Genomic DNA, 20356 nt, shown 5'->3' on the forward strand with positions numbered 1-20356 from the left:
TGTAAAAAGAATATTTCCAAATATACCAACAAACCTACATTTTATGTAAATCTTTTATAAAAGCCTTCATCGCTAACAAACAATAAACAAATTCCTCAAAAACAATACGTCCTTTTATTCAAATACTGCTCAGCTTGCTGTACAAACCTTTGTTTCTGTTCTAATGTAATTTCCAGGTGAATGATTCAAAACAACAACCGTGCAAACCAACCTGGTATCAAATCCTCGGACGATGGCTCCCATGGCCCTGGCAGTGCCAGCAGCTGCCAAACCTGCCACACCTCCTCCAATAATCAGCACCTGTTCACAGAAAAGGCTGGGAGTGACTAAAGCAATGCTGCAGCATAACTGCAAGACGATTTCAACTCAATAGATGGATAGAGAGCACCAGATCGATCCACAATCACTCTGCTCTCACCTTTGCAGGTGGCACTTTACCAGCTGCTGTGATTTGTCCTGTGAAGAAACGTCCAAAATTGTTGGCTGCCAAGACAACGGCTTTGTATCTGAGAACAAAAATAAGAGAAAATGTTGAAGTTTAAGCAGAACATAGACAATTTACTGAAAAACACTGTAGGAGTTGATAAAGTAATATTTAAAAATGTATGTAACTTGTATATAAATATGACAGCATTATATAAGTACTGTTTGACTATGGAAATAAACTATTAATAACAGGTTTTAACATCCCTGGTTTTATTTGCACAGCCTTTAATTTCAAGTAAGTAGTCCATCACTACTTTCAAAGCACAAATATACACGTATAATTTTTTAAGTAGTCCTATTCAGTTACACGTGGCCTTTTTTTTTTGCTCTTAGTATGTTTAACGACTGTCCAGTATTACTTTGTCCAACTCTATAAATTGCTCTTACAATTCAATTTCTTTGTCTTATCTTTTTCTAGTTTTATTTCTTTGCAATGTGCTGATGGTACTCCTGAATTTCCTCACTTTGGGACAATAAAGAAGATTTCATCTTCGATATTTCTAGTTTTTTTGCTTGTTGACCAAGATGTTTGTATTTTAACCATGGTTATCAAAATCTAAATGCAGAACATGAAAGCTTGTGTACCTACCCTGCAATGTTTGCCATGGAGCTCAGAGCATCAAAACCTTGGGCGATGGTGACCCTGGGCACCTGGTCCATTGCCAGGACCGTGGCCTTCTTCTTGGACAGCATGTCCATAAGTTCAGGGTTCTGAGCTGGGTAGATGAAACTGAGTAAAGTCGATGATTCCTTCATCAAGTCCACCTCATGAGCCCCCAAAGCAGGGTTAAATGTGGGCGCACGGACCTGGAACCCAACAAATCCAGTTGAGAAAAATGCGCTGATTTAATATTATAATTCTAGACATAGATAGATACTGGTATTAACTCAGTGGAATTACTTTTTAATTATTTTTAAAATAATTATTAATTATTATTTCTGTCTGCCTACATTTGGAAGAAAAGTCAAAACCTTACAATAAGTCTAAATTAAAAGTAAATATGTAAATTAATTCTCACAAATTTCAGCTGTTTTATCAGCTATGAAAATATGTTGTGGGATGGAAAGAAAATACCGACTACAGATTAAATTAATTTTTCCCTCTTCAGTCACTTCACATCTTTATTTCCTCCTCCATCAGTTAAAGCCTACCTTCACCAACAAGTCGGACGCCAGCACATCTTTCACGTCTTTAATTGTTGCTCCAGCTTGAGCGTACTGTTCATCAGGGAACTTGGAGGGCTCTCCAGCTCCAGACTCCACGACGACATTGAAGCCCTGCTTGATGAGAGCCTGGACACCAGCTGGAGACAGGGCCACACGACGCTCGTTCTGGAAAATTTCTTTGGGAATGCCAACGGTGAGTTGCTTGTATGGGATTCCTGGAAAGGCAAATACCAAAAAAAATTTGAAATAAGGTCCAACTGTTCAATGATTCACATTTTATGACATTTCATGACTGACTGATAGAAACCTGTAAAATAGAAACAAACAAAAGCTTTAAAATCAATGTGATGATTGCAGACACTGATTCTATTCAAGTAAAGCTTTTGAACATTTTTCAAAATTACAAATTGACACAAAATAGTCAATAAAACAAACTATAATTTATTTTTTAAACACATACATGAGAACCTGCCAGAAGAAGTCAGAAAAGGCTACATTGCAGAAAACAAATTTATTTAGAAAAAAAACAAACTACTTCCAGTCCCTTAACTTATTAGCTAAGAGTATGGCAGATGTTTCACCATGTGCATTACATGCACTTTTGCTTTTTAGAGGTTGCTTTTTACCGCATGTAATTAAACTGAATAAACATTACCCTGAAGTTTGGTACGTTTTCTATAAATCCAGGGTGTTCAAAATATGGCCTGCAGGTTATTTGTAGTCCTCGGAATAATTTTGTTCTGTCTATAACCACAATTCAGGAATGGTACAATTGTGGCCTGCCAGATGCAAATGATTGATGCAAATGGAGACTTCTTCTTTTTTTCTTTTTTTTTAATCTAACTAAAATGTATGTAGGTACAACACATTTGTCTATAACAATTCATGAATTCTTTTTCTACAACAAAAAACACAAATAATACTGCAAGTACTATAAACTGTACTTGCAGTACAGTTTATTAATAAATAGTTATTTATTAGCTGTTTAGTTGATAAATAGTTTTTATTAATTATTGTTTGTATGATACACAGTTAAGCTTAATGATGATCATACTCCTTGCAAATTTAGGTTTAAAGTAGTGATTTACAATATAGATTACAATGATGGCAAGAAGACCTGAAACTAATTATCAAAATACCAGTGAAAACATGCCAGTGATTATAAAAGTTGTTTGACTGCAATAATTCCAATAGTTTTTTTCCCAATTGATTATTTATAAGGGTGTTAATAACATTGACAATGACTTTTTATAATAAAATACAAAAAAAAACACCCCTTTTCCAATAATCCAATTAGATTTAATGAAACCAATTTAAATCAAAATCTTCCAATAATTTTTGGGTTAAAAATACATTCATGAGCTTTAAACTGGAATAAAAAGATGGCAAACAACAGAACAAAGTAAGTTCAGCGCCATCTTAGAAGAAAGTTATTTCTGAGTCTTTGACCAACAAACAGGTCACATGCTGCATTAGCAACAATGGAAAATTCCACCTCAGACCTTTTTTTCCCCTTCTCTTCATATAAACACGAGTGTGATACATTTCTGTTTCCTCCCCTTTTCTTCTGTGAGAATCCATCTCAATAGCCAGATACTTAAAGGGATTTTAAATGTCTAAAAATCTAAAGGTTATTACAATTATGTTGGGTGTTCTCTTTTTTTAATCCCAGTATAGATAAGTCCATCTAGAGGTCAAAGCTAGGTCATATCAACGCACAGCCTGTGCCTGCTGTACAGAAACTTGTCTGTAGCTGTGTGTTCAGGACAGACGCTGCCAGCAGTTACTGGTCCTGTCTGAACTGCAGGAATGTCAAACTCTAAACCGGGAGGAGAAGCAAACACAAGCGAACATTAAGCTCCTGCAGCCAGCTAGCACCGGTTCATAGGACACACTTCCTGGCTGCTTCAGATTAATGGTGGCAGTATCCTCAAAGTGATATTGAAGCTCAAAAGAAATACAGGTAGCACTTCCTTTAAAATACAGGTAGCACTTCCTTTAAAATACAGGTAGCACTTCCTTTAAAATACAGGTAGCACTTCCTGAGGACAATACTTTAAAAAGAATTGTCCTCAGTTTGGTTTTTCATGCCTATATATTTACAAAAAAACACTGCTATTTAAAGATAACCATGCAATGAAAAACAATTAACAGACAATGCTACTGTAGCTAAAGATGACAAATTAAACTGAAGTATGGGAGCCACTTTGAACTTTAAAAAAAATCAGGAGTAAAAATAACTCAGCTAAAGCCATCCAGCTGAAACACAAACTCATGACACTTTCCACCAAAGCTACAGGTGGTGTTGCCTTCATGTGTGTAGCAGTAGCTGAACTCTATTTACAGAGCCTTGTAAATGTACTCTACTCACATCCCCATTTTGTCATATGAGTGCATAATAGTAAAGTAGGGGAATATAGATACAAGGTTTTCACAAATTGTACAAATAAAAAACAGAAAAGAGTGCCATATCTCAGCCTAAGGTCTGTATGTAGCTCCATATTTCTTCTCATTAACCCCACCCATCTTGCCTGCCCCTGCTGATGAAAAGTATTCCCACATCATGATGCTGCCACCACTGTGTCTCATTGTGGGTATGGTGTAAATGGCTTACACAAATGCCACAATTGCTTTCAGTATTCTGAAACAGGTGTATTTATACTGAAATTAATACAGGCAGACACTATTTATGAAAGTAGGAGGCATATCTGTAGTTTTAGACTCTAACTTAGCTGATTGTAAAATCCACTTTGTGAGAAACTTTGCTAAGCAGAGACAAAACCTTCGTATATATGTAAGACTAATGATGCCTGAATTTTACCGTTTTTATTATGTCAAACCACCAGATTGTCTGAAACAGTTGTATTTCCTCAGGTTGCAGATTATACCTGAAAATTTGCTTTACTCCAGGAAAGTGTCAACATTACAACTGCATGCTTTCAGTGCACACTGTACAAAAATCATACTGGTGTTAGAATTTCGTGGCAGCAAACACAACATGACTTTGAGGAGAGTCTTCACTAAAGAATTACTTCACCAGCATGTTGCTTAGGATTGTAAATGTAGTCATTTCTAATATGACACCTTACTTTATTTGATTAGTTTTGGATTAAACTTTGTGTCTTACCTGGACCTGTGCTCCGCCAGAGCGCTTGATGAGTCCGGAAAAAGCGCACACATGTTGATTTGATGGCAGGGCTGGTATGCACCTTCACAGATGAGACGCCCCCGAACACTGGGGCTGAGCAGCTGGACACCACGACGCGCAGGAGGCTCGCCATGGTGCACGCACACCTGACACTCACACTGCAGCAGGAGCTCAAAGGAACTGACAACAGGCGTCCTGGGGAGGAGACACGATGGATGTGCGCCAGCAGAAAAACAAAGCCGGGGGTGGGGAATTAGTAGAGGTCAGAAAAGAATGGATCCAAGAAAGTAAATAGACAGGTCAATACATTTTCTGACACTGTCAGGGGATTTTAAACAGAAAAATGTTCAACCCCGCAGAAAAAGAAGGGACAATTGCTATTTTGTCTGTTTGTTCCATCTAGCTTTAAAGAGGGAGGAGTGGGGTTATATGATGTGCATCGGCAAAAAATGTCCCAATCAACCATACACTTAGGTTGTAGTTCACTGACCAATACCAAGCATGTGGGACAGCATGTTTACTGTACATTAAGATAATCAAACAGGCTAAACTGGACTGGTCTGGTATAGTAAGGTTTAATCTAGACGTAACTGGTTAGCAACAGGCTATAAACTTCTCTCTGCCACTCTTTGACCTCAATAAAGAGGACAACTAAGCATACATGCTAAACACACACACACAAAGCAATTTGGGCACCAAAATCAAAGTAAAATGAACCGACATTACAACCTGTCCCAGCAGAAAAAGACAAGTTTGTTTTTTTTAACTACTTACTTCAGAGCACTTATCAAGCAGTAATTTGCCATTACCAGGTACACAATTATATTTCCAGGTAATACTTGTAATGCTGCATCTTGTGAATTCTTTATGGTGATTTACTCTAAAAAAACTTTACTTTTAATTTCATATTTATGTGTCAAATATATTATCGATCTAATATAGTTTTAGGAAAGCATAGATCAAGCTTTTTCTCACCACTAACAATTTTTCACTTCCATTGTGGTCTGACTTACTGATTCTGACTGGATCCTAAATTTTTATTATAAGGACAAGAACAAATCAAATTTTGTAAAAATGTGAAAAGGAATTAAATAATCATATTTATTCAAAAGCAATATGTATCTTAGTAATGACTGCAGGCACTTGATAAAAAAATGATGGCGGTTTGTGGTTTTGATGCATTTAAAGATTGAAGGGAACTCAGATTTTATGTTTTGATTTTTTTGTTTGTTTTGTGCATTTCTACATGCTATTGAACCTAATTGAACAATTTTAGCATACCGTGTAGAGTACTAAAATTAGACTGGTCACTTAGTCTTCAAAATCACTTAGCAAACATATTTGATTCTACTTAATTATAGAGAGCCACTCAATTTGAGTAAGTAATGGAGTAAAATTATAAAGATTTGACCATTTTGAAAAAGAGCATGTAGAATCATGTTTTCCATTCATGCATCTTGTACTTTTTCTGCAAATATTTACAGAATAAGCAGTATAAATCAGGTTAGAGAGGTCTGGCTAACAGCTGCCCGTTCACCTCTAAATCCAGGGAAAGTAACAACTCAAATCAATGACTTGCCCGCAACAGCATTGTTTTCCAACAGTGTTATTCACATAACCTGTGTGAATTTAATGTGCTTCAGTCAGCAATGGAGTTCCTCTGTGCGACACATCCATGCTGACTCCACCGCTTTCTTTTTGTCCCCTCTCTCTGCAGAACAGAGGAGCTAACATGAGCTAGCTAACCGGCTGGCGCGCTGAGTGGCGTAGAAAAAAAAATCCCCATTTTTTTATTGTCGTAGGCGATGAGTCAAAACAGGACCACTGCATATTCAAATGTACCCGAAACTAAACAAATGCAAAGTGAAAAGTGGAACAAGTGAAGTTAATGACGAATACCTTCACTGACCTTTGCAAACAGTCCGGGATCTGTGCAGCACAGCCGACTTTCCGTCGACCCGGAAGGAGTCAGTGGATCAGCAGCCGCAGAGAAACATTGACGTGTTGGTATCGCGGTCAATGACTGGGCACAAAAAAAAACAACAACAAAAAAAACCTGTTGTAGCTTGTGTATTTAAGTTCCTTATGATTTAAGTGAAAATTTAGTTACTATGGATGTTACTACATTTATTGAATGATGCGGAAAACCAGATCTGAGGCAAGAGTTCACGTAAATGTAAACTGTAAAATGAAAACTGCACTACATAGATAATAGGCAATTATAAAGAAACTCCCCAATTAGTCAAAATACTCCAAGTCAAATATTGCAGCGTCATTTAAAAATAAATTGTACTGAAGGTGCACGTCCATATCCTTCCACGGTGTGTCGCTTTATTATAGCCCAAACTATGAAGGACATTTGTTCCGTGCTCTGGGCGAGCCATCGTTTCACTTCATATTATGTTTATAAAGAGATGGAAGTCAAAACAAATGAAATGAAGTAAAAAAATTATCCTTGCGCTTAATACAAATGATAATTTCATTTATTAAGGGGAAAAGAAGCTGCATAAACCATGTTGGATTTTTTTTTTTCATTCAGGCTCAACTTGAGAGACTTTGATCACAATTTACCCTTTATAGGGAACATCACAGCATCTTGTTTAGATTTAGAGTCCAGACTTTGATTAGGCCACCCTAAGAAATATTTTGGTTTGGTTTTTGAGGCATTCAGAGGATGGCCTTCTGTTGAGTTTCTTTCAGATCATTGTTCTGCTACGTAAGATATCATGGTACTATCAATCTTGCCAGTCATCCACACCCTGCATTGTCATTCTGGTGTGATCAATTGTATGAAGATAGAGCACTTCACAAGAAAAGGCAAAGCCTCTGAGTTTAATTTTGTACTTATAGACAAACAAAATTTTTAAAAATCATTAAACATCAACAATCACAAATTAACAATCACAAATTAGGCTAACCATTTTCTATTCCTTTCTGATAGTTGCCAATAGTGACACACTTTGAGACTTGAGACAACAAATTCCAATAGTAAGGTTCAGTATCTCAAATATGACACATTTTAGAACCACAAATCATTTGTTGCTAAAATGTACAATGGGACAAAACACATTTTTCAAAATGCCATACTGTATAAAGCATAAACTGAAACTAAATGCAAGGCTTCATTAATGTTGCTGAAGTTAAAAATCTTTTTGTAAATAAAAATGGTTTTTTTTTTTTTTTTTTCACTGTTTGAGGAGGTGATTTTAGGAAACACATTTATTCTGAGTTTCATGTGGATGACATCCCAATGATAGGATATTTTTATCAGTATGTTGCAAAATGTTCTGCTCCAATAAAAGAAAAACTAAGTGGGTGGTATAATGACCAATGTGCTAACTATGTTCTGAAATAATTTTCTTTCCTTTTAGGAAACTTTTTTGTCATTTCTAGGAAGATTTTAATATTCCAAGCCCACATCACATTTCATTTTACCCTTTCTTTGGACTCAGACACAATAAATGTGTCTGATATAAGGTTTTCACCAGTGTTCCTGCTGTTTATATCTGTCTGTTTGTTGTGCACTGCAGTCTTGTCCCTCATATGCAAAATAGCCATGAGGCATTGAAAATAACTTTATATACTGCACACATTGGTTTGTGTTTGAGCTCTGACACATTTAAAACTTGCAGGACAGGACAGGACTGAACTGTATTGACTGTATTCTTTTACTTACACATGATCATCTGGTTCTCTTTATCAGGCGCTGAGAGAAGAATGCATAGTTGCTTTTCTTGCGTCTTGTTCTAGTATTGCTCCCGCAGCTAGCTCGTCTAAACAAATGGTCTTTGTTTTCTTTTTTCAGTTAGAAACTATAAAAAAATGAACAGATTGAGACACCACTTTGAGCTCAAGGGGCAACCGGAAGAATATAATTACCATCTTTTTTAAAAGCAGTTTTGGCTCAATTGTAACCCAGCACTCAATGATATTTTGTTCCATGCAGATCGGGCGTGTAGCTCTTTCAAACAACACCGAACTGAAACAAACAAAATAAGCCTGTGTTTATTTATAAAAAATTAAATTTTACAAAGGAGAACTAGTATGTTATTAGCACTTTCTGCTCAGCAAGAAGAAATATTCGACCAGACGATCAGCAGATCACTCCTCAAAGTTTCCACATTCAGTTCAACTTCCTTTGACTTGATATCTATTTTTTGTTTCGGCTCTAAAAAGCTCAATAACACCGAGAGCGAGTGAGGTTAAACAAGAATAGCATTTGTGTGCAATCTGAAAGTTGTTAGTTCTTTCCAGTCACTATCTACTGCAGTGTTTCTCAACCCTGGTTGTCAAGGCACACTGACCCGGATGTTTCACATGTTTCCCTGCTTCAACACACCCCATTTAGATGATTGCATTTCAGCAAAAACCTGTAAATCAATTGAAATCATGTGTGCTGAAGCAGGGAAATGCCAAATACATGCAGGGCAGTGCGCCTTGAGGACCAGAGTTAAAAAACACTGATCTACTTCATGGTTTTCAAATAAGTATGGCGACACAGTTGTCAAGAGGAAATGGGGCACCTGTTCATCAACCTGTTTTTTTTTTAGAAACTGTAGTGTTTTTTGTTTTTTTATATAAAAATATATGAAACTTGTGCAACATAATTTCATTCAGCATTGTATCTTTGAGGTGGTGCTGAATTACAATAAAGTAAATCTTGAATCTTTAAGGCCAAGTTCTGTGTCGTTCAGTATGTAAAAATTTCAAGAACTATCAGCTGTGTTGTTGGCTTGTGCTGAGTTTCTTGGCTGTAAGCTTTTTTTTTTTTTTTTTTTTTTTTTGCATAGTTATTACCTTTAGGCATTGAAATTTAAATAAATACATACTCATACAAAGAATAATTGAATTTACCTTTCTGGAAAATATAAAAATGAATAATTAAAAAAGAAACAAATCACAAACACAGATTAAAAACACAATGCATCACATAAACACAAAAACAAAATGTACAATTTGTGAAAAACTACATTTTGGATGCAACTTGGGTCAAACTAATAATGTGACTAAATATGTCTCTTGATTTTATGGTGTATTATTGAGTACTCTACAATATGTTTGCATTTTCTCTTAAGACGTTTGGTGATACACATATATAAGGTTAAACATTATGGGGTGCAACTGTGAAAGAATTGTTTTCTTTGTTTCGGAACTAATTCTTAAAGACTAATTTGGCTTTGTGCAAGTTTTTCTTTCATAGTCAGCATGTTTCATCCAGCTTGACATTTTATCATATTCACCATCTGTTCTCATATTTGAGAGTATTTATGGGTTTACTGTCATTTCCCTTTCTGTCACCATTTTTGGACATCTGGCTGCAGAGTAAACTTCCCGCTACTTTTGTCCCACAGGTCACTTTTGTAAGCTTACTTTCTCAATTGCTTTCCTCTGTTACACAAGACAATCAGCAAATTATCTTCTTTTCTAAATCCCTAAACATGTCAAAACAAGTTGCATCACTCACAAGATAAGTGATACTAATTTTTTTAACCTAACATTTAGCTAGTTCTGCATTTGTTTCCAGGGAACACTCTGCATGTGAAGATCTGCTCTCTTGATTAAATGTTTTGCAGGCTGGTTCCCTTCACTCTGACAAACTTTCTTACTTAAGATGCGTGACAAGAAGCTTTTTTGACATGTACAAATTCAAGTTTATTTTCGTATACAGCAATGTAGTTCAAAGTGCTTTCAAAGACCTTGAAACTGGGTTGATGTGCTTCATTTTCCTGGTTTTGGTGAGAACGCGAGCAGCAGTGTTCTGAATCAGTGTTGAGTGCAAATGTCCACATGTGCATTTATTGGAGCACTGGTTAGAGTGCATCTGTGTTTGTGACGATTGTTGGTTTGCCAATAAACAAAAAAGTATCTTGTTCAGACACAGATAATGTGTGTGCATGCATGAATATAAGAGTGTGAGAGAGAGAAAAAGACGCAGTGAGTGATTTTTATTTTTTCCTCAAGAAAAGTCTTTGAAGTTGCAGAAAATTCCAGGAGTTTCCTGTTAACAAGCCTGGGCTATAATGTGAACCAGGAGTGTGTCTGTGAATGAGAATCAGTCTCTTGGCTGGTGAGAGGAGTTAGGATCCCAGCAGTCTTTGCTGTCCTTTCCAGATTCCACATTTGATTTGCTTCTTTTTTTCAGAATGCTCAGAGGGGCTCTGAGGTTTGGGATGCAAAGTTTTGAAACTTATTAACTCAAGGCTTTTGTGAATTTTCTTGTTTTTTTTTTGTGGTTTTTTTAAATCATTTGTGCGACTGGGAGGTCCTTTCACTGTGTTTTGGATGCTGCTCTGTTTTCTGAGAGCGAACGGTGGAGAAAGCAGCATAAGAACTGCAGATTTTTTATCCCAGATGACATTTTACAAGCAGCAGCGGCGTGCTGACACATGACCAAACTCGGTTTCAGCCATATCAGTAAAGATGTTGCATTTGTGTACTTCACACCACCTTGTGTTGCTACTTGCTTTGTGGAGCCTCAGCTGCACAGGTTTGATCACAGCTTGGCCAGGCATTCCTGGAAGTAAGCCAAAGGCTGATTTGGACCCAAATGTGAGAGACTGGGGAGATTACTCAGATCTCCCAGCTGGAATTGAACACGGACTTGGACTGGAAGAGGACAGAGAACATGAAGAAAACAGAGGAGTCAGGGAACCGTCATCCAACTTGGCTCCTGAGCTGGATTTCCTGGCTGACTTTATAGGCAGGAGAAGTTAACTAATCAGCTGATGCATCCATTTGCCTACTTACACTTTATTCAACTTCAATGTTCCCTCCAGGTAAGAAGCGGCTGTGGGTGATAACTGCTCCGTCACACAATGATAACTACCTACGGATGATGGAAAAACAGCTTGAAGACGTGGAGCAGGTACTTTGCTGAAGAATTCATAACATCAAAGTTTTCAAAATGTGTTACAAGTAATACTTCTGGTACTTGGGAAGTTTTGTAAAGAGGCTTGATCCCTTACAGAAAAAAAATAATAAAAGAACAGCTAAATAAACTGACTGACCCCTTTTTAAATTCTGAATTAAGTTTGATTAACAGCAAAAGCACAAACAGCTAAAAGAATCTGTGGTTTAGGGACAGTTTTTCAAACAAGTTTTCCTCAAAATAAAAATACAGTAGACTATATTTTGAGAACTCATGGAAATGACTGAACTGGATGATGGTGAAATAGGAGTTACTGATGATTGTCTGTCTTGTTTTCTATTCAACAGTCTGCAACTTGGATCAGGGAAACCAGCATAAAAGGGTTCCTGTTGTAAGCTAGACAGCTTATCACAATTGTTTGGTATTGCTTAGTGACCATTCTAAATGTCCAAAATATATTCATTTGGACATTTTTGGACATTTTCAGTCTTCTTACTGAATTATTTATACAGTGTTTTGCTGAAACTGTCTCTTGTTTCATGATATTTTTCTTCTAAGATGTCCTTCTCATAATATTTTTAAGTAATCTTGTGCTATTTCCTTTCAAACATGGACACAATGTACGCCTTATTGATCTTATTTATGTAATTTATTTAAAATCAATAACGTGATCTGCCATTGACGGTCAACTAAAGAATGATGCATTGCTCAGTTCCTGTGTGGGGTGCTTTCTGTTTTGTTTTTTGTTTTTTACAAACATGATACTAAAATACTGTTCATTTCCTTGAGTTAGTTTTTCATAAAGGCCTGACACATCTGCTCTAGTACTCCAGCATTCCTCATTTCTTTACAACAGACTGCACATCTGCTGCCTTCAAAGACTAGAGAGAAAATAAGTGAAAACAAAGCAAAGCTGCAAGGGCATATTTTGACTTCAGAAAGCTTCAAGAACTACTGATCAAAGCCCCTTTAAAAATGAATTCTTTGAACGTGAATGGGAACCTTTCGAATAGCTTTTGCCTGTTTTTCTCCTGTGTTGTTTTCAGAAAGGGCTGAACTGCCGTTTAGCAGAAAGAGACACATTCATCATAACCATCATCCAGAATGCCATGATGGAAGGTCGCATCCAGAAAACAACTTTTCAAGGAGATGCAACAGTGGAGAACCTGGATCCTGACACTGCTACCAAACTGCTTCATTACCTGGAGCTTTCCAGCCAAGTAAAACTGCCAACAGACCTTTTTACTGTTTTTGCTTCTGTGTCAATTTTACTTGCCTCTAGCTTACTGTAAGTTGTGCGTTAACTGAAATATTTCAGGAGCAAACCTTCACCATGCTGGTCATGAAGAAGAACCTCCAGATCAGCGAACGTTTTCCCTATCCAGTCCGTGTTGAGGCAATTTTGGAGCTCATTGATCAGTTCCCAGTGAGGAAACTGGAGAAGATGACCAGAAAAGGATCAAACTTAAGGTTTTGTCAGTGAACAACACTGGTTTAGTGAGAAACTGAAAACCTGTTGAAAGTTTTTTAAATCAGATATAAATACAGACAACTTGGTGATATTTTAGCAAAGGTTAGTAAAGACATTTAAACATCACAACTCAAGAAAGTTTTTTTTGATCAGCTGGTAGAAAAAAGATAATCTCAAAGCTTTTTTATTTCATAAACTGTTAACATGTAAATAATTACATGATGAGTATTTTGCATGGTAGAAACACAAATAAAAATAAAAACCCTTGAAAGACAAATCTGTAAGAAGACTATTAAATTCCCTAAAGAAAAGCTTTTAGAAATGTTATATCTAATGATGTGTGACTTAAAGAATGTAAATTAAAAATGTCCACAAATTAATTAAAAATAAAATTAACTATATAGATAATAAAATAATAAGATTTGGGAACATTTGCATTTATAATATATCACACAGATGACAGCCGGTTCTATAATATGATTAATATAATTTTACTATCTAATCATTTTAATGAATTGTATGTGTCAACATAATTTTAGTCAGTATGAGTGGTATGAAGAGAACCTGTTTTTCCTCTTCAACTTTTATTTAATAATAAATGATGATAGCTTAACTTATTTTAAGGCACAGTGCATCACAGGAATTGTGAACTAATAAAATATTGAAATAATGCTGAAATAATCTGATGATTAGTTTATAAAATAGCTCACTGACTAGCAATATATACATAAATAAGTGTAAACGTCTTCATCCTTCCATTCCAGCTAATAATTGCATTGTTATTTTGTTATCATTTTCAATTTTTTTATATGCTTTTATAAAGATTAGAAAAAAAATATTTACAATAATTTTGAAATACACTGTAGTTTTGTGAATTTCTTATCAGTTTCTTATTGAACTGAATTATGAACAATGGGCATGTTAATTATTTTTAATGGTAATATATGAATAATAATATTTTTTTTGTTTTGTAATTATAAATTTTATTTTTGCTTATAGTAACTATAAAAATACACTTCTATAATTTTTTCAATCAATCATGAGTTTAGTCATCTGTGACAGTTCACCTCTTTTTTTATATTTTTAACTATGATTTTCTTGTAGGTGTAAAACCTCAAAAAAGAAGGTTGTAATGAAAAGAAAAAAGAAGATGAAGAAGGTGGTGCTGAGTCCCCAGAGAGCGGGAGACGTGACTTTAGTTGTGGCTTCACAAAGACAACCCTTGGACAAAAAGGCTGCGCTGAGAAGTAAGATTCAGGAAATACTCAATGGCAGGTCAAGGTTTGTGATTCGTAAGACGCCTGCTGGATCCACAAGAGGAAAGGCGTCAAACAGTGATAACTTGGAAACCTCCAAAGTGTCCAGTGGAGTCCAGTCTGTTCCACAGACTGATGAGAAAGTGAAGAAAGACAGGTAATGTTCACTTCCTTTTCTAAGAAGTGAACATTGAGCATTAAAATGCCTTTGGTAGAGTATTTCTCTTGTCTTTGCAGGCCTCCTTCTTCCATTGAAAAAAGAAAGGAAAAAAATGGAGGACAAAACACAAAAAACAAAGAAGAACCAAATATAAAGACAGAGACGGAGAAGAAACATAGCACAAAGAAAAAGGGTAAAGGGAAAAAAGGAAAGAAAGGGAAGGGAAGAGGGAAAAAATCCAGCAGAGCAGTGAGTGAAGAGGATAAAACAGCTCTGAGAATATTTTTGGACAGTATGAGAGGGTCCAGAAGGCTGATGGTGAGAAACTTGCATTAGAACAATTTTGACCCTTTATTTTAATCCTTTGCCAACAAATGTTTCTGTTTTTGGTCATCAGCTGATCTCGACGCCCAGCAGGGACACAACTCTGTACATTCAGCAGACTGAGGAGAACAAAAAGCAGCACTGTGAACTCGCCATCAGGAAGATAACCGTGGCGACCATTGTGGGAGAAGGAAGTGATGCCACGATCTCTGTGCAGCACCAGCAGCTCGGTAGGGAGAATATTTTAAACATTTGCCTTTAAATTATTTGGTTATAGTTCCTCAGCTGAGTTTAACTTAAGTTCTCTGAAGATACTTTAAAGATGTGAAAAACCCCTGCCATTAATAACTTCGGTTAACAGGGGAGTGTTGTATATGTTTTAGAAAACCATGACATGGAGGAAATATAGTATTTCTATAAAGCACTAACAAAGCGTGTCTTTACCGTCTATTATGGCGTCGTTAGCCCATTATAGTGAAAGTTAACTGAGGACAAAAACTTAGAGTAGAAACATTCACTGTTTGCTGGGAAAAATAACACTCAATTTATCAAGCTAATATATGTATTTATTGAAAGACTTTTGTCAGAGCTGCTTTAAAATAAGCTCAATTTAAAATTCTTCCAGGATATTATACTATTCCAGATGGCAATCTCTGACAGCTAGGGGACCTCAGGTAAACTTATGTGTCAAATACATCTTGAATCGGTTAATACTGCTTATTTGCATGTAGATTCAAAGAACAGTGGATTTCCTGTGTTGTGCAGTGGATGAACTCATGGAAAATATGACCAAACACCACAGCAACTTCAGTGTTTAACAAGGAGTTTACTGTTTGAGTTCCTCTTGATCATATTTTGAACAGTGAATATTTAAAGCAAAGTTCGGGATATATAAGTACTTTGTTCTATTTGTGGAAACATCCACACAAAAAAAAGCTTTTAATTCTCCCGCAGTCCTAGCTCAGTACTTGGAAAGAGCATTGGATGATGGGGAATGTGACAGAGGTGGTGAGGCACAAGCAGCGTCACTCAGACGCATTTAACCCACCCACAGACCCTCCTGTGACACAAGGTCCTTTATTGTTTTACTTTGTAATAAAATACGTTCATCTTTGAGACCCTAAACCTATTTTCTTTGACTTGACAGTGAAATCTGGCAAATATTTGCAAACCAGTGTTCAGCTTTATTTAACATTGGCTTGATTTTAGTTGACCTACAAAGAACACATCATGCTAAAAATAAATGCAGGTGTCAAATATATGTGCTTTATAGCACACGTTTAGTTTGAATCTTGTAAAATGACAGCTACACCTCAGTTCACATCTTTCAGAAGAACTCAACAGTGTCATGATTGACTGTCTCAACAGAGTGACATGATCTGTTAACATGTTGTGTTGTGTTTTGTGGATTTGGGACTCACTGTTTCAGTGTTTGGCCATGGTTTTTGTCTTTTCTATGTGTGTTTCAGAGTCTGACCGTCCTCTTAAGGATCAATCAGAGCAAGATTTTGACTCACGTCTGATCCCTCTGTTAAGAGCAGAGCTCGGCTTGTCCTCCTCCGATCTCTTCTCAATGACTGTCACGGATTATGACATCAAACCTAAAGTAGGAGAATGTCTCACTCAGCTTTGTGGCTTCCAGTTTGGCAGTCACGTTTTCTTGTTTTCACAAATATTAACATAGAGGTGTGTTGAAATAATCATAACCATCAACATTTAGGGTAAGAGTAAGATCAGGAATCTAAACTACAAAGTTAGTATTTTTTATTATTATTTTTTTTTAATTTGTGAAAACTTTTAAGCTCATTAAAGTCTAAAATGCTTTACAGTAAAAAATTTTCAATCAGAGTTTTGAGATTTTGGATCATGTCAACATTAACATAAAAGTCAGTGTTAATGAAATTCAGATGAACTAAATAGGACTTTCTTGTTGTCTATTCTTTTTTCCTTCTTTAACTCGCCCTCATCTTTGCTTCAGAGAGTCTTTGAGGCTCCTCCATCAAGCCCAGCTCTGTTCGAGTATATTGACAACTTTCCCTCCAGGTACTCTGAGAAAGAGAAAGAAAGGAAAAGCCCTGCTATTTGCTCCAAAGACATACAAACACCTGAGGTTGAGAACTCACTGCTCAGGTAGTCAAAGGATGCATCTTTATAAAAGTCTCCAGATGCAGTTTTAAATAGATTGCATAGATTTTGTATTATGAAAAATTGACTTTAATTCTAGTTTGATAAAAAAAATTTGTTCTAAAGAAGATTAATAAATGCTATGAGTTGTACAAGTAGAACAGTGGATGTTATTGTTTAAATATAGCATTTTTATTTCTGTACAGATTTATGTCTAAGCGGAGGCTGCTCCTGATTTCTGCTCCCTCAGAAGACGATTACTCTTTCCAACAGCAGATTTCTGCTCTCAGTGGTCAAGAGTGTCAACTGGGTAATATAATAGAAATATTTTGGTTGAGTTCAGCTTTCACTTTGAGTTATCAGCAGTTGTGATTTTACCTATTAAAGGATATTTCAGTGGAATGTAACTCCAAGTTAAATTAATAAATTAAATTGGTCTATTTGTGGATTTCTTCACAGAGCACATCCAAAATATTTGAAATAAATTGCAACTTATGATGTTGAAATATCTAGTTTAGTTGTAGGCCAGGTCCCTTTGGTTCCACTAAGTGCTGTGAACTTTACATCACAGGTGGGACATTGTGAAAGGATAAAACCATGTGTAACGCTGGACTTGTGGTTGCTGTAACTGTGCATCTACAATCTGAAGGCGACCTTCATAAAATATATATACAAAGAACGACACTGATTTTTTTGCATATACAACTTCTGCATATCCTGAGTTTCAACAATCTTCATTTCATTTCCAAAGCTCTATAAGTCTTTGATATGAATGTATGGCAGCTGTTTGAAAAAAGAAAATGTTTTAAATATGAACCCTTAAAAAACTATGTACAGACGGACGGACGGATTATTAATTTCTTAAGTGCTGAATCTGAGATCTTTCTTCTCTTCACAGGTATCCGACACTTTGCTTTGTTGAAATTGACTGGAAACGGACAAAAAGCTTCAGGGACTGTTGAGCTATATCCTATAAATGGTAATAATTTCTAGTTTTGCTGGAGCATAAACAATATAAAAGAAACTAACTGTACCAGGTGAAAAGGTTGTTATTTCATTATCATTTTTACCATTAAAGTCTTTCACTCCATCCTTTTTCCTCCAGGTCGCAGTCAGAGTGAGGTGGAGTCATTATCTCGTGATGTGGTCAACAACCTGAGAGAACAGCTGAAAATCAGTAAGGACTATTTCAGCATGCTGGTTGTGGGGAAGGACAGCGATGTCAAGGCATGGTTCTCGTCACCTATGTGGTCCCTGGACAACATCTACGACCTGGTGGACTCTATGGAGCTTCGTATCCAGGAAGCAAACCTCCAGATGAGCTTGGGGATCCAGTGTCCCGAGGACATAGGAAGAGGAGGCGGTGAAGCAAGACACTATACTGGATATGATGAAGACCGGGCTGAAGAAACATACTTATATCACCAATCAGAGAACTAACGAGATTTCATTGAACCTAGCGGATTCATGAAAAGGATCATATGTATTCCTAATAGATTATGATGGATAATACTATTTGTTTAATGAATATATGAGGACCCATGCCAAAAAGACCAACTGATCTACAACCTACAAGTACAAATAAACTTCTTCAGGACTCATTAACAGTATCATATAACTATAATTGAACATGATAGAAACCACAGCAAAAAAAATGCTCGGAATTGCAGGTAAATTGTGAAGTTACAAAATAAGTTAAAAGAACAACTTACAATCTGCACACTACCAGTAAATATATAAGAAATTTTAAAATAAAATTTGATACAGAAAAAGAAAATGAGTGTTTTGTTGACAAAAGAAATGACCAACAGATGCTTGACCTCCATCTGTTATATGAAACTGTTTTTGGTCTGATTTTACCTGCTGTAAAATCAGGACCTGCTGTTTACAGCAGGGGAAAGAGGCTGTACTCAAGGCAGAGGAGGGCACTATGATTTTTGGCAGCACTGTAGTCCAATTTGTCTCAAACACATTCATTGTTTAAAGTAAATGAAGAGAAGAGGCTCATGTTGAAGTGTTGCAATTCTATAAATGAAAGTTAGGCTTTGTTTGAAAATGTGTTTTTTGTGTGTTTTTTTTAACAAATCTTACAAACAACTTTGGTCTCCAAAATGTGGAGTTATGGCAGCAACTCTTCCAACTTTTCTTTGGAAATTCTGAGTTTGTTTTGATTTAAAGTATGAAAAAGGAGTTCAGTCAAAACTTGTCTAAGAGAAGAAAAACAGACGCACCTCATCATCTTGTCTCACAGAGAGGCTGAAGAAGTAGCCACCTGGACCTCATAATAAACCCGTTGAAGTCGTTCCAGTTAGGATACCTCTGATAGTGATTTAAGAGAGAAATATGGTGACAGGCCTCTTCACAATCTGGCAATAACTGGAGAAGGTCTGCTTAAAGACTGTGCAAAGTTGAAGGTGGAAACTTGTGGAAACCATCTGGGACTGAGCCCCCTTAGAGAGAGCAGAGAACCTTATGAAGCCAGTCAATAGGAAGCCTCTCTGTGTGGAGTGTATTGTTGAATTGAGCTTTAGGTTTTCTCAGCTAAAAAAATACCATAGTAGAAAATTCAAGTTAGCAATCTCTTTGCAATTACTGTACAATATTCCCACATTGCACAACTTCAGCAGCATTTTGACAACATTGTGACCATGTTTGCTTGTTTTATTGTATTTTTGAACATATGTAGAACTTTAATATCTTGAAAATAAATTGTAATTGTATTACATCCACTAGCTTTCCCATGCTGTCAATGTTTTTTCACCCTTCTAAATTGCTCACACGTTAACTAATCATTAATCATTAACCACAGTATATTGTGGCCCTCACTTGGATTCCTTACAAAACTGACATGAGCATCTATTTTTAAACATTCTGTATTCTAAAAAAGAGAATCAACTGCAGAGCAACAGTTAAAGCCCAAATGTGGAAAAAAATGTGTAATTGATTTAATATTGAAAAGAGTGTTGGGTTTATCTCAGTGTTTCTGTGAATTGGATTAATTGTCTGAGGCCCTTAATAAAAAGTCACACATATACAAAAACTTAACCAGTTAAAACGTAACCCCTTCTTTGAATCATATCATCTGGTCTGTTATTTGTTGCTGTGTTACTCAGAGAAGTCTGGTCATCATTCTTTTATATTTCTGTTATTAGTCAATTAAAATACACTTTGGATAATGATTATTATTTCCTTATGTTAAAATCAGCTGAGAAGGAAAATCAAGAAGGAAGTAACTTTACCCAGAATGGATTTACAGATAATATACCAGTGACTGTGCATTTAGGAATCACATGTGTGTTTCCTGGTATATTCACTAGTCGATATGAAGGAAAAAACAATACTTATTTATTTA

The 20356-nt window shown here is 36.1% G+C and overlaps 2 protein-coding genes across 3 annotated transcripts in view; one reads left to right on the forward strand and one right to left on the reverse strand.

Annotated features, from left to right (window-relative positions):
- Window positions 1–6841, reverse strand: part of nnt (nicotinamide nucleotide transhydrogenase) — a 29701-nt gene extending 22860 nt beyond the window's left edge. The window contains exons 1-6 of one of the 2 annotated variants that reach the window (XM_044144179.1): window positions 6701–6841; window positions 4781–4996; window positions 1639–1868; window positions 1076–1293; window positions 419–506; window positions 212–300 (exon numbers count right to left, since the gene is read on the reverse strand). In XM_044144179.1, the coding sequence (XP_044000114.1) occupies window positions 212–300; window positions 419–506; window positions 1076–1293; window positions 1639–1868; window positions 4781–4934 (779 nt within the window). In that variant the 5' untranslated portion in view covers window positions 4935–4996; window positions 6701–6841. The remainder of the gene's footprint in view (window positions 1–211; window positions 301–418; window positions 507–1075; window positions 1294–1638; window positions 1869–4780; window positions 4997–6700) is intronic. The other variant, XM_044144178.1, reaches the window with a different exon arrangement.
- A 4045-nt stretch (window positions 6842–10886) lies between these two features.
- On the forward strand, window positions 10887–19918 carry ccdc80l2 (coiled-coil domain containing 80 like 2). The gene is made up of 12 exons (XM_044144181.1): window positions 10887–11501; window positions 11578–11666; window positions 12716–12889; window positions 12988–13139; window positions 14245–14553; window positions 14634–14874; window positions 14954–15110; window positions 16350–16486; window positions 16859–17010; window positions 17211–17314; window positions 17903–17983; window positions 18110–19918. The coding sequence occupies exons 1-12, from the start codon at window positions 11222–11224 to the stop codon at window positions 18442–18444; spliced, it is 2211 nt and encodes a 736-aa protein (XP_044000116.1). The 5' UTR covers window positions 10887–11221; the 3' UTR covers window positions 18445–19918.
- Window positions 19919–20356: the final 438 nt, after the last annotated feature.

Source organism: Gambusia affinis, linkage group LG17 (genome assembly GCF_019740435.1).
Source record: "Gambusia affinis linkage group LG17, SWU_Gaff_1.0, whole genome shotgun sequence".
Lineage (NCBI taxonomy): Eukaryota > Metazoa > Chordata > Actinopteri > Cyprinodontiformes > Poeciliidae > Gambusia > Gambusia affinis.